A 13,802-nucleotide genomic window follows, 5' to 3' on the forward strand; every position below is an offset into this window, starting at 1 on the left:
TTTTTTTTGGACAGACGATAGGGTAAATAGGTTGAAATACTTACCTATCCAAACATTCGTCCCTGGTCTACTGTTGCTCGGAAAAATCAGTGGAACCGTATTGCAATTTACAAAGCACGAGTCCTTTTCAAACCACTGTGATCGAAATGCTCCCCCTCCATAACTCCATGATCTCGAAACTCCTCAGCGTACATATCTGCCACGGATCTAGTACGGCTGCGCATGCGCTGCGCAATGACGTTGATCGAACGTCTGCAATGGCGTGCCGCTACAAAGACCAACCTCGCACAGGTCCCGATCGAGGTCTGCTTGAAAGGAGCCCGGTACCAGTAGTACCTGATAGCAACGGTTGATGTTGTCCGCTCACCAAGAAAAATCTATATCCATGTTTATGATTCTGCAGACGATCTTCTTTGGACACGAATGAATGATAGGCTCCTGCAGCCCTGAGCGCGGTAGCCTGTCCTCCGACGATGTGTCCTTTGGCTTTTCACATTCAGATGCGGGTGCAGATGCCTTTCCCTGGAGTAAGCTCTAATTTACGTCTGAAGGATCTCTGATGCATCGGCACCAACTTGGCCAAGGAGAAATTCAGGAAAACATGTGATGTTATAGACCAGCGCGTGCAGTCCAAGCTGAGTTCGTTCGGCAGATGTTAGGTAGCTACCGTAGGATTCGATCAGCAGCAACGTAACTCCACCTGGAAAGGAGCAGGTGAAAATGCCTTGGCCTCATGCTCGTGTTAAACCTGGGCATCCTCCGGGCCGGGTCGGGTTCGGGTCAGGCTAAAAAAAGCCCGGTGTTTTTTCTAGCGGCCCGTGCCCAACCCGACCCGGTGGCCGGGCCGTAAAATTGAGCCCGCACCCAACCCGACAGCCAATCGGGTCGGGTTCGGGTCGGGTCGGACCAGGCCTATGTAAAATGTCGGGTTCCTTCGGGTTTTTCGGGTCAAAATTTTTAGCCCGTGCCCGGCCCGTCAGTCATACCGGGTCAAAAAATTTGACCCGAGCCCGCCCATCAAACTCTTCGGGTCGGGCTATTTTCGGGCGGGTCCGGTCGGGTCCGTCGGGTCGGGCAGCCCATGCCCAGGTCTAGCTCGTGTTATGTTGTCTCTCTTCATTCCAAGAAAAGAGAGAAATTCTTTGATGCCAGTTCCTCGTCCGTCTTTGTTCTCCCTCCGTCTTTTCAAAATCTGTGGGACCGAAGCCGGCGACCAGAGGGGGGTGAATGGGAGCCGATCAAAAATTTCTTTCGAAATCGATCCGTCGGCCTATATCCCGAAAATCACAACAAGCCCTCAAACCTAGAATATGAGAGAATAGCTATGGACTAGCTATCTCTTTATAAAATGCCCTAGGAAACTGCGCGGAAGCAAAAAGAGGCAATTTGCAGAACTGAACTGCAGGGACCGGTCAGACCGGTTCAGGATACCGGTCAGACCGGTAGGAGCCACCGGCCAAACCGGTACGACACACCGGTCAGACCGGTCCTTTCCAGACAGCTCGAAAATCAACCTCCAAACGATGAATCTTGAGCAAACAACCTTCAAATCCAACGAAACTTGGAGGATGCCTTCACAACTATTCCGTGAACATATCCCCAAGAGATCTTTCCCAGAAGATTAACGGATCGTGGGAAATCAAGGAAAGATCAAAGTGGATTGGGGTTTTCTCAAGAACTCAAGAACAGCAATTCGGGTGCACTCGCGATTCCAGGGGATTTAGCACTTGGCTAGAGAGATCAGAATCGCCACAAAGAGTCCAGCAAACCACGAATCAATGAACTTGTCTCCTCCAAACACTAAACACACCAAAAGAGGAGAGTTCAAGTCCAAAGCGCGAAGGAGGAGGGGGAGGACGAGAACTCAGCACACAAGAGTGAACTCATCAGATTCAAAAGCCCTGAGGGCACGAGGAGGATAGAGCCTCCTTTCCCAAACAAATCCAACACAAGATCTCAACAATCCATGGACTAAATCTACTCTAAAGAGAAGAACAGGGGGAGAGGAACACAGGGGCGGCGGCCTGGGAGATAGAACAATTCACGGACGAAATACAAAAGCCGCAATTAACCTAACACAAGTGAAGGTGTATTTATACCCGCGGGATCGGTCAGACCGGTACGCTGGACCGGTCAGACCGGTTGGTTAGACCGGTCAGACCGGTGCCAGGGACCGGTCAGAACGGTTGGCCTGCAGCACCCCCTGTACACGATCTCATCCGACGGCCGAGGTTCTTTCTTCGGAACGAAGTCTTCTCCACGATGCCGCCGTCTTGATGAAGATCCAGTCCGCGGTTTTGAAGGGTCCGCGAAACCCGGGTAAGTGGCCGGTTTTGAGAAAACCGCCAAAACCTCACGCGCGGGGAGATTCCCGCCTCCACGCCGTGGCCCTAGACGCCGTTCCCGCCTCGGCCTTCTGACGGCCCTAGACGCCGCCCGATGCCCGTCACCTCCTCGCCCGCAGCGAGGCCCTAGACGCCGTCGACGCCCGTCGCCTCCGTCAGTCCCGAGATCGACGCCCGTGCCTCCACGACTTTGCGTCTTCAACCGCCGTCCGCCTCCTTGGTTTTGTGGCGCAAACCAAGAAACCCGCCTTCCGTCGCCGCTTGCGCCCTCGATCCAGGAGTGGACGCCACAGCTGCCGCCCGGTCCGAGCTCCGGTCCCGGCTGCCCTTCACCGCCGTCCACCGCACGATCCATCGGTCACAGCACCTCCACGGCAGCTCCCCGTCGACACTCGACGCCCGTGTACCTGCAATCCAAAGACCAAGCGCACGATCACACCGCACGGTTGACAATTCACTCATCACAGGGAGGATAGAGTACTCTCATTCCTCAGAATCATAACCCTCAACCACCAATTTAGGATCGATGCCACTGTCAGCAGCAATGTGCATACTGTCACCATTCATCAACGCATTAGGACCCTATTCTGTTTAGTGGTATCTATGCAATAATCGGAAGATGTACATTTTGTTCTTCACGCAAGAAGCAAGTAAGGGACTAATTAAATACGCCCATACTTCAGAAATCTTAAACAAGAAGCTGTGTGGAGGCTAACAGTAGGGACGACGACATCACTTAATTCACGTTTCCTACGCCGTTGGTGATAGCTGATAAATACACTTGCTGTAAATCTCCAGGGGAAAAAAAACTGTTGTGCCAATGTAACATTACAACAAAGATGGGTCTTACGCCTACCAACCATCATCCATGCTCCTCGCATCACATCAGGGGTCAAATACATAATTCGTGGCCGTGAAAATCAACCAAACATGCGTGTCCACCTACGCCAAAGCTGACACATCGTTGATTTATAACGCCGATTTGATCTAATCAGATCAGGTCCAAATAAATAAAGGCATTTTCCGATCATTTTCACCGTCCAGTCACCAAATCTTCAAACGGCTGCCTCGTGAAATTCACTAGGTGACAAACGGCAATCAAGCAATACCAATCATGTCGCATTATATTTATCGTTACTAATGACGATTCAAATAGAGTTTCCAAGTTGGTATCAGCTTGCAAGTCCGTGTTTATGTTTTTATAGCTAATAACCATAATATGTTAAATAAACACATGTTTTTTAATTATGCGCCAAGTTCCTAGATCAAATTTCAGCAGTATATTTTTTTGTAAAAAAGGGTTTAGTAATAATAGCATGATATCCCCACCGGTCACAGACAACGGTATTTCGGACAACGATGATCTCCAAGGCGCTATTTTCACCACTAATTATTTGTAAAAATCATATGCGAATCCATAGCAAAAGCAAGTCGTTACATTATATTTTAAACTAATTTGAAGATAAATTTGACCGTACTGTTTCTAAAAGTCCAACCGAAATATTTTCCCTCTCTATCTTTCTGATCATGCTGCAACCCCGTATAATAGAAAGTTCATCAACAGCAACAACACTAGCTATCAACAGCAACCCCGTATAATATTTTCCATTTACTTCACACGCTCTCTCTTTACAAGTCTTTGCTTTTGTTACGAAGAAAGTAGCTGCGGTTGCACACTTTATTTCTTTTTTGACCCAAGATCCATGATGCCGGATGACCTTTTTCATTCCCTAAACAAGCGGTAAACCCCATCATTACTTAGTGACAAAATACACAGCTATCGTCGTCTACGCATACGCATGATAGATTATATATACCGCCCAGGACGCCTTGCTATATGCTAGTGGTTCTGTAACGTCTCTTTATAGACTTTAATTTAGCGTTATTTTAGGGGGAAAACATTGGCCGATTTAGTGGATGTTGCACTACACAAATATGAGAGATGGTCGAGAGAGGAAATGATGACGGGGCCGGTGATGTAACGCTGAATGGCAGGGATTGAACAGCTCCACGTGTGCCGTCCGTCCTCCTCCGCCGGATCCTCACCGACCCAGCAGGTGCATGTCACCAACCAAGCTGACAGCCGCGGATCCACCGCGGAGATGCATGCTACCATTCTACCAACAACGTTAGCTTTGCCTCCTTAAAAAAACATTATCTTTGCTTGCTTTTTTTATAATGGAATTTTCCAACCTTAGTGTACATAACCTTCAATTATTATATTTTTCCAGCTTCAATAACTAGAGTAGCAGGAGAGTCAAAAAACAAAACTAAGACTGACAAAATCTATTATTATGCTTCCATCCATAACTCGCAAATAGTTCTAAGGCTACTATCTCCAAAGAAGTGCTGACCTTCATGAACAAATCATTTGTTCTCTTGCAACATTGACTAAAATCGCAGCTAGTAGGTCCCTTGAAAATAACCTGCATAAATGATTAATGTTTAACATTATCAAAGATAATATTATTTCCACGGCACCATATTGTCTAACACAGAGCCACTGCCCCTATTAGAATAGTAAAGGCCTATTAAACATAATATCTTTGCTTGCCGGTAACTCTTCCAATTATTTTTCTAAATAATTCTCAAAAAAGTTATTTTTCTAAAAGAAACTCTTAGTTATTCACAGAAGCTAGCTAGAGATGCATTCTTTTGTGGGCAGTTGTGGATGAAGTGTCCTACCATGCACCCATCGTCAATCACATCGTGTCGGCCCTGCTGGGCAGTGGCAGACATGGATCACAATAATCAGAGAAAATTAAGGAGTCGACGTACATGAGTCCCCGGTAGCGTTCGGTACAGATCAACGAGAGTGAAAGAACAAAAAAAGAGAGAGTCGACTTCAACACAACAACATCATTGTATCATAAAAAAAGGTGGGTAGCTAATGCACCACACCTTCGCGAAAATATAAGCGCGCCGTGAGCCCCGGCCTTCTCCGATCCCTTGCTCGCCGAAAGAAGGCCACCACGACGACTACTAACAGATAAGAGAGAGGGGAGTAGTAAGGGTTCATGGCTGGGGGCGCGAGAGACGAAGGCGGGGAGGATGGTAAGAGGACGACGGAGGAGGCGGCGACGGCGACGGACAAGGTGCCGCCCTTGGTCATGTTCCGGTACGCCGACCGCGGCGACGTGGCGCTGATGGCGGTCGGCACGGTGGCGGCGGTGGCGAACGGCATGTCGGAGCCGCTCATGACCCTCGTCTTCGCGGCCGTCATCGAGTGCTTCGGCGCCGGCGACGACAGCACGGTCCTCCACCGGATCAGCAAGGTACCTACGCACACACGTGCGTGTGCATCCACAGGTTTAGTTTCTGCGTGCTGCTGCTAGCTAGCTGTTCCATGAGGTTCATTACTCCCTCCACAAGATTGATTTCAAACCAAAAACTCGATCAGCGATGAGTAAAACAAATAATAAATTAAATCAGGCACAAACTGAAAGTCTGTTTCAAACCGTAGGAGGATTAATTAATATCGACAGCTTGTAAATCCATCGTCGTCATGTATCCCTTGGGTAGTTGTGTCGTCATAGTACTCGATCGACGGCGACGTTGATCCAATGTAATTAATCAAACGCCGCAGTCAGCACGTGAAACACTACCACAAAACAAACAGGTCCCAGCCGATGTCCTGTATGATAGGCAAGGAGTATGTACTGATTGGACGAGTTGATGCTGTCAGCTCACCAGACAATCAGACAAAATTAAGGTCCTGTTTCGATCCATGACTAAACTTTAGGCTTTAGTTCATTTAATGATCCAAACAGGAAATGTAGGCAAAGTTTAGGTCCACCCTAACTAAAATGTAGTCCATTAGTCCTCAAAATCCACCTAATTTGGACTAAACCAATCTGTAAACCGTGAAAAGACCAAACTACTCCTTTACTGCGGGATGTAGTTATACCAACAGTATAATCCAAGGGTAAAAAACAGTTTTTCTATGCGTCCCACGTAAAGTTTAGTTACCTAGTCTTTGAAGTTTAGTCCGAACTAAAGTTTAGTTGTAGATGATCCAAACAGGCCACTAATAAATGCTAATATAATCCCTTTTGCTGAAGTAATCTTGACGTTGCAAGAAGTTCGGATGGATCGAGATCTAGTAGTGTGCAATCAAAGTTTAGTCAACAGATTGACGTCTTCAGCTTGCCATACTGCAGGACAAGGTAGCCATCGTTGGATTAGATCGATCAGAAACCGACACCTAAAAAAGGATTTTTTTTTCGAACAACAAAGCAGAAAAAAAAGGAAATATGAGCATCTAGAAATTTAGCATAGAGACATGACGAATTGGAAAACACTCGCTAATTAACTAACAGATCCTATATATGCCACCTGTTCGTTGCTAAATTTTTCTTACTTCCTTCTTTTCTAAATATGTAAGATATTTTACTTTTGATCTAAAGTTAAAATTCTCTAACTTAAGTTTTAGAAAATACATTATCATCAAAAATACCAAATAAATATACTATGAAGATATTTCATAGTGGACTTAACGGATTAATTTGATGTTATAGATATTGATATACTACCTTCATATCTTTAGATGTCGTTTCAGACCAAATAATTATACTAAAATAAACTAAAATTTTATGTTCTAACGACATCTAAAAAGATATGGAGGAAATATTTTTTTTATAAAGTTGATCAAAGTTAGCAACGCTTGATATTGGATAAAACCAAAACATCCTGCATTATTTAGAATTAGAACGGGTGGAGCAATGATGACCGTTACCATGATGCTCTGATCTACTGGATTATATTAAGAAACAAGCTGGGCGTAATAAAGATAGGGAGCGCCACATTTACCTTTTGCACCCTGTGAACAAGGCAAGAACCAATTCCACGCCGACAGAATAACCATACTATTGCGAAGAATAAAGTTGCAAATTTCCTTTCTTGTTGGCCCATGATCGATGGCGAATTTCCTCTTTTTAGCTTTCCTGAACAAGGGGAAGTTGCATCATTCAAATCATTACTGCCACACCATGACTACTTGCATCCCTACATGTCTCACATTCTTCGGGGTACAGAACAAATTTATTACTACTAGCTATCTATCGCGTGTGTTTCACGCTTGAACTTAACCAAAGAGCGATCGAGCGAATAGCCACGACGCAGAGCAGTGCAGCCATTGCCCGCCCTACGTTGTCTAACAAAAGCAATTAGAATCATCAGGGGTGTTGGTTAACCACATGTGGACAGGACGAGAGCGAGTGTGAAAAGAGGAAGGAACCTACTCCAACGTTCCACCATAACATGCACACACACCACCTGTGCAGATTCACGGGCAGTAGTCGCCGGCCGGCCCGCCATCACCCACGAGAACACGCGAAGCAAGACACATACTCAGCATGGCTGGGAGAGCGCGGGACACAACAGCAACAGGCGAGGGCGGCGAGATGACGACGGAGGGGCGACGATCCGGCGGCGGCAGCGCTAGCGCGGGTGCGGCGGCCAAGGTGGCGCCGTTCCTGGGCATGCTCCGGTACGCCGACCGCGCGGACGCGGGGCTGATGGCGGTCGGCGCGGCGGCCAACGGCATGTCGGAGCCGCTCATGTCGGTCGTGTTCGCGGCCGTCATCGAGTGCTTCGGCGCCGGCGACGACGCCACGGTGCTCCACCGGGTCAGCAAGGTACGTGCACGTGCGTGCTACCTGCTGGTCGGGTGTCGTGCCAGCGTTGTGTGCGCCGCCGCGCGCCCCGGGTTCACGGCGCGCGTGCAGTGGTTGCGGCTACCGTGTCGGTCGAGGAGGAAAGTAAAGCTACTATACATGCCGTCGATATTCAAACTTCAAAGAAGTGTGTGGACGTGCGGTAGTATATATGCCTGGTAGTCCTAAAAATTCTGACCCAGATCAATTATCTCTTTGCTCTGAACGCTCTCCTTGCGCTAGGAGTGATTTTTTCCCCAGGCAAGTCCACAGGGTCAGCTGTATGCCAGTATCACGGCTGATCTCACAGATTGACAGTGTTTTTTTTTTTTTAGATTCTGGAAAGATAGGTATACAGCACTTAAACAGTGCTCATCCCCATTGATGCGAAGAAAATTAATCCACAAGGGTTGAACCTAACAGTTGTTTTCTCCAGGTTGTCATGTACTACATCTATCTGGGAATCGGAACAGCAGTTGCTTCCTTTCTCCGTAAGTATATATAATTAAATGTGTAGTATATGTTTGGACTTGGAGCATATACATTTTCGGTTATTCACATTAGTACCAAAATTTCACAACTTCGGTGCTTCAACATGTGGCTAACATTCTACTTACAACTTGAACCAAGTAGAGAACGACCCTGTAGCAGCTGAGTAGCTGACACTGAGATCTCTGTTGAGTTGGATTAGCCCGATCCAAAATGATTGGCTGAAACATTTTACCTGCTCCAGAGGTGTCATGTTGGACAGTGGCTGGAGAAAGGCAGTCAACACGGCTGCGATCGTTATACCTTGAAGCTGTTCTCAGGCAAGACATTGCATTCTTTGACGTAGAGATGACAACTGCGGAAGCAGCTTCAAGAATGTCTGCAGACACTGTACTCATCCAAGATGCCCTCGGAGAGAAGGTAACAAGTCATTATGGGTTTGACAAAAGAAAAACGACAATATATGTATTATTTCCAGTAAAGGGTCTTTCATGTTTAGAACACAAGGAAAAGTTCCTTTGTATAACACTAAAATTTGGCTTCTCATGTTAAGGTAGGGAAGTACATACAGCTTGTGACAACCTTCGTTGGTGGCTTTATCATTGGATTCGTAAGAGGCTGGATGCTGGCTCTTGTTGTGCTTGCGTGCATACCTCCAAGCATTCTATCCTTTGCAACTGTCTCCCGACTGCGAGCTCAAATATCTAGCAAGAGGCAAGAATCATATGGAGATGCAGGGAATATTGTTGAGCAAACCATTGGAGCAATAAGAACAGTGGGTGGTTCTAATGATTTTGAAATATCAGAGCATCTTGATATATAGGAACTTGCAACGGTTTAATATCATTAACATCTCAAAAACAGGTCGTATCTTTCAATGGCGAGAAGAAAGCAATTGCAATGTACAATAATCACATAAAAAGGGCGTACAAGGCTACTCTCATGGAAGGGATTATCACTGGTCTTGGAGTAGGCTGCGTATTTTTTGTTGTCTTCTGCAGTTACTCTCTAGCCTTCTGGTATGGTGCCAGGTTAATCATCAGCAAAGGATATACTGGAGGGCAGGTCATCAACATCGTATTTGCAATTTTAACTGGTTCAGTGTGAGTTTCCTAATTGTGAAGTACAGATGTCATAAATGGTAGAAAAAAATTACCGTTAAATTCTTTCTTTGAAATTTATACAATAAAATTATAATAACAATTACTGACATTAAGATTTGATTATTTGGAACAGGGCTATAGGTAATGCATCACCATCTATTTCTGCAATTGCGGAAGGTCAGTCTGCAGCACAGAGGCTGTTCGAAGTTATCAACAGAAAACCAAATATTGATACCAAAACATCTGGAATTGTATTAGAAGATATCAAGGGAGATGTTGAACTCAAGGATGTATTCTTTAGGTACCCTGCAAGGCCTGAGCAGTTGATACTTGATGGCTTGTGCCTACAAGTACCTAGTGGTACCACAGTGGCTATAGTTGGGGAGAGTGGAAGTGGTAAGTCAACGGTAATTAGTCTAGTAGAGAGATTTTACGACCCACAGACTGGTGAAGTGTTAGTAGATGGAGTCAACATCAAGAGTTTGCAACTCCACTGGTTAAGAGGAAAGATCAGCCTTGTCAGCCAAGAACCATTGCTTTTTATGACCTCCATCAAGGATAACATAACCTATGGTAAAGAGGATGCTACACTTGAAGAGATCAAAAGAGCAGCTGACCTTGCAAATGCAGCAAATTTCATTGAAAAGTTGCCTAATGTACTTATAAGAAACACTACTCAATTATGCATCTAACTCAAGTTTCTGCAATTAATATCTTATCTTGTCTTCCGCATCATACAGGCATATGAGACAATGGTTGGTCAACGTGGTGCTCAGCTTTCTGGGGGGCAGAAGCAAAGGATTGCCATTGCAAGAGCAATCCTTAAAAACCCAAAAATCCTTCTTTTAGATGAAGCTACAAGTGCTTTGGATGTAGAGTCCGAAAGGGTAGTTCAAGAAGCACTGAATCGGATCATGGTAGGGAGAACTACACTCATTGTAGCTCACCGCCTGAGCACCATCAGCAGTGCAGACTGCATAGCAGTAGTTCATCAAGGGAAAGTAGTTGAACAAGGTAAGCGACTCTCCCACACCAATTACTTTGTTTTTTTTTCTTGGAAGCAATGAAACAGTGTGAAGATCTGAAGGTAGTTCAATTCATTTTATTGGAACCCATTCACCAATTGTTATGTCATGCAGGTGTCCATGATGAGTTGATTAAGGATCCTGATGGAGCTTATTCTCAACTCATCAGGCTACAGAAGGCACATACTAAAGATATGCATGAGGCTCCAAATATTGAAGTTTCAGGTTCAATATATAAAAGTAGAAGTTTATCTATGGAACAATCAATAGCCAGATATTCTCCCAGGAACAAAGGACAGCATTCCTTCACAAAATCCATGGGCTTGTCTGGATCTGATGAATTGAGCAGGCAAGTTATTACAGACGAACAGGAAGACAAAGAATCTGGTGATAGTAAGGCTCCGAAGAAAGCACCAATCCAACGACTATTTAAACTTAATAAGCCAGAAGCGCCAGTTCTCATATTAGCTGTTATAGCTGCCTTCGTGCATGGTCTTATGTTCCCATCATTCAGTATAATGATGTCTGGTGGTATAAGAACTTTCTACTATCCACCACACCAACTTCGAAAAGATTCTAGGTTTTGGGCATTGGTGTGCCTTCTCTTCGCTGTCATAGCCCTGATTTCAATCCAACTGGAATTCTTTCTGTTTGGGATGGCTGGAGGGAAACTTATACAACGTGTCCGCTCTTTGACTTTCCAAAGCATAGTGCATCAAGAAGTTTCATGGTTTGATGAACCTTCAAATTCCAGGTTTGCTCTTAAACATTTTTTTTACAATTTTCTTTATTTACTTTCTCGACAGTTTGAACATCAAGTTTACAATTTCATATTTTTACAGTGGGGCACTTGGTGCGAGGCTCTATATTGATGCTTTGAACATCCGACGCCTCGTTGGAGATAACTTGGCCATACTAGTGCAGTGCATAGTAACACTAATAGCTGGCTTTTCCATAGCATTTGCTTCTGACTGGAAGCTCACACTGATCGTCATATGTGTGATTCCTGTAGTGGGCTCACAAAATTATATTCAAGTCAAATTTTTGAAAGGGTTCAGTGAAGATGCTAAGGTGAAAATTTACAAGTTTCTACTGTGAACATGATTGTATTTGTTTTTTAAAAAAATGCAAAGCATTCCTATTACTTTCACAATAAACGAAGATGTGCAATTTTTTAGAAAACACGGTTTTCAGAAATAATATTCAAAGCTTACCACATAAAATGTAGTTTATCAAGAGTGAAAAAATAATGACTTAAGTTTATCCTAACTGATTGCAACAGGTGATGTATGAAGATGCAAGTCAAGTAGTGACTGAGGCAATTGGTAATATACGGACTGTAGCATCTTTCTGTGCAGAGAAAAGAGTAATTACATCATACACCCAAAAATGCAAAGCTTCAATGAAACAAGGCATTCGAAGCGGAACGGTTGGAGGCCTTGGTTTCAGTTTCTCAAACTTAATGATGTATCTTGCATATGCTCTTTGTTTCTATGTTGGTGCACTGTTAGTACATGAAGGCAAATCAACTTTTAAAGATGTTTTTAGAGTAAGGGATACACATTGGACATCATTTATTGACTTGCATAAGGACATTTTGTTGAGTGGCCCACTAACTTGTCTGGTAATTGGCAGGTTTACTTTGCTTTGATTTTCACAGCTTTTGGAGTTTCCCAAACAAGTGGAATGGCAACAGATTCAACAAAAGCCCAGGAATCCACCGTGTCCATACTAGCTATCATAGACAGGAAGCCTAAAATCAACTCGACTAGTGATGAAGGCATTATGCTAGAAAAAGTTGATGGCAATATAGATTTCAGACATGTAAACTTCAAGTACCCTTCTCGCCCAGATGTCCAAGTGCTCAACGACTTTACTTTGGGCATTCCAGCAAGAAAGGTACTGTCAATTTGATGCTTGTCATAGTTTTCCCCTCTTCTAGAAAAAAAGAAAATAGTGGCATGAACAGCTTAATTTCAACAACAGCAATGGGAGAATATAAGGTGTTTGCTAAATATAGAATAGTCATTTTCTTAAATATTGAGTGTCTCTTAAGTATTAACATAGATTTAGCAAAAGTTTTGGAAAGGCGGTACAAAATTCACCTAACAATTTGAAAAATTTCATGTTTAAAGTTCATCTTCACAAAGAGTACAAAGGAGGATAAAGTTACTAAGAATTAAGCATTTTTCCTATCCTTTTATCTCCATGGTATGCTCGATTGCCTCAAGCCCTGCTTCTTACTTTTTTTAATGTTTTTATTATGATGTACATGCCATTCAATGTGACTAGTAGAATTAGAGTGCTGGATACTTCCCGTCAATGAAAATGACCTTGAAAGAATGGAAATTAATTCTCATGTTCATATTTTCCTCCACAATTGCATACTGATGGATTTAAAACCAATTGTCATATGCAGACTATTGCACTTGTTGGAGAGAGTGGTAGTGGTAAGTCCACAATAATTGCTTTGCTAGAGCGATTTTATGACCCAGATTCTGGCACAATATTACTAGATGGAGCAGAACTTAAGAAACTAAAACTGAGTTGGTTAAGAGACCAAATGGGATTAGTGAGCCAAGAACCTGTACTTTTCAATGACACAATTCATGCCAACATAGCATATGGAAAACAAGGAGAAGTAAAGGAGGATGAGATTATTTCTGCTGCCAAGGCAGCCAATGCTCATGAGTTCATATCTAGCTTGCCTCAAGGATATAGCACTACTGTTGGTGAGAGAGGAACACAACTCTCTGGTGGGCAAAAGCAACGGGTAGCAATTGCAAGGGCCATTTTGAAGGACCCAAGAATACTTCTACTGGACGAGGCAACAAGTGCCCTGGATGCTGAAGCGGAGCGTATTGTTCAAGATGCGTTGGATCAAGTGAAGGTCAGCAGGACCACCATTGTCGTGGCACACCGACTGTCCACAATCAAAGGGGCAGATATAATTGCAGTCATCAAAGATGGTAAGGTTGCTGAAAAGGGGAAGCATGAATCCCTAGTTGGCATCAAGGGTGGTGTTTATGCATCGCTGGTGGAACTACACTCCAAATCAGCATAAGGATATATGGGGACTTTGATTAATTATTTGGTATTGCAAGTAGCATTTGTTGTAGTAGGTAACTATGCAACCGAAACAGATCCATGAATGACTAATCCATTCATACTTCTGATTTTGTTATA

The 13,802-nt window shown here is 44.1% G+C and overlaps 1 protein-coding gene across 3 annotated transcripts; it reads left to right on the plus strand.

Annotated features, from left to right (window-relative positions):
- Positions 1 to 5,244: 5,244 nt before the first annotated feature.
- Positions 5,245 to 13,802, plus strand: LOC120675294 (ABC transporter B family member 4-like). Of its 3 annotated transcripts, none has more exons than XM_039956432.1 (12): positions 5,245 to 5,620; positions 8,436 to 8,490; positions 8,733 to 8,908; positions 9,042 to 9,263; positions 9,353 to 9,591; positions 9,725 to 10,247; positions 10,332 to 10,605; positions 10,731 to 11,370; positions 11,459 to 11,687; positions 11,899 to 12,165; positions 12,252 to 12,515; positions 13,036 to 13,802. In XM_039956432.1, the coding sequence occupies exons 1-12, from the start codon at positions 5,363 to 5,365 to the stop codon at positions 13,678 to 13,680; spliced, it is 3,792 nt and encodes a 1,263-aa protein (XP_039812366.1). In that variant the 5' UTR covers positions 5,245 to 5,362; the 3' UTR covers positions 13,681 to 13,802. The 3 variants fall into 3 exon arrangements, with proteins under 3 accessions (XP_039812366.1, XP_039812365.1, XP_039812367.1); XM_039956431.1 differs by lacking the exon at positions 5,245 to 5,620 and adding an exon at positions 7,637 to 7,981; XM_039956433.1 differs by lacking the exon at positions 5,245 to 5,620 and having other exon boundaries at positions 8,460 to 8,490; positions 8,633 to 8,908; positions 13,036 to 13,795.

The sequence above is a fragment of the Panicum virgatum genome, chromosome 5N (assembly GCF_016808335.1).
Source record: "Panicum virgatum strain AP13 chromosome 5N, P.virgatum_v5, whole genome shotgun sequence".
Taxonomy (NCBI): Eukaryota; Viridiplantae; Streptophyta; class Magnoliopsida; order Poales; family Poaceae; genus Panicum; species Panicum virgatum.

Coding starts and splice junctions, on each gene's coding strand:
- LOC120675294 (XM_039956431.1), top strand. CDS start 7,700: ATGGCTGGGAGAGCGCGGGACACAACAGCAACAGGCGAGGGCGGCGAG. Junction 8,491..8,732: donor AGCAGTTGCTTCCTTTCTCC/GTAAGTATATAT, acceptor TACCTGCTCCAG/AGGTGTCATGTTGGACAGTG. Junction 10,606..10,730: donor AGGGAAAGTAGTTGAACAAG/GTAAGCGACTCT, acceptor TATGTCATGCAG/GTGTCCATGATGAGTTGATT.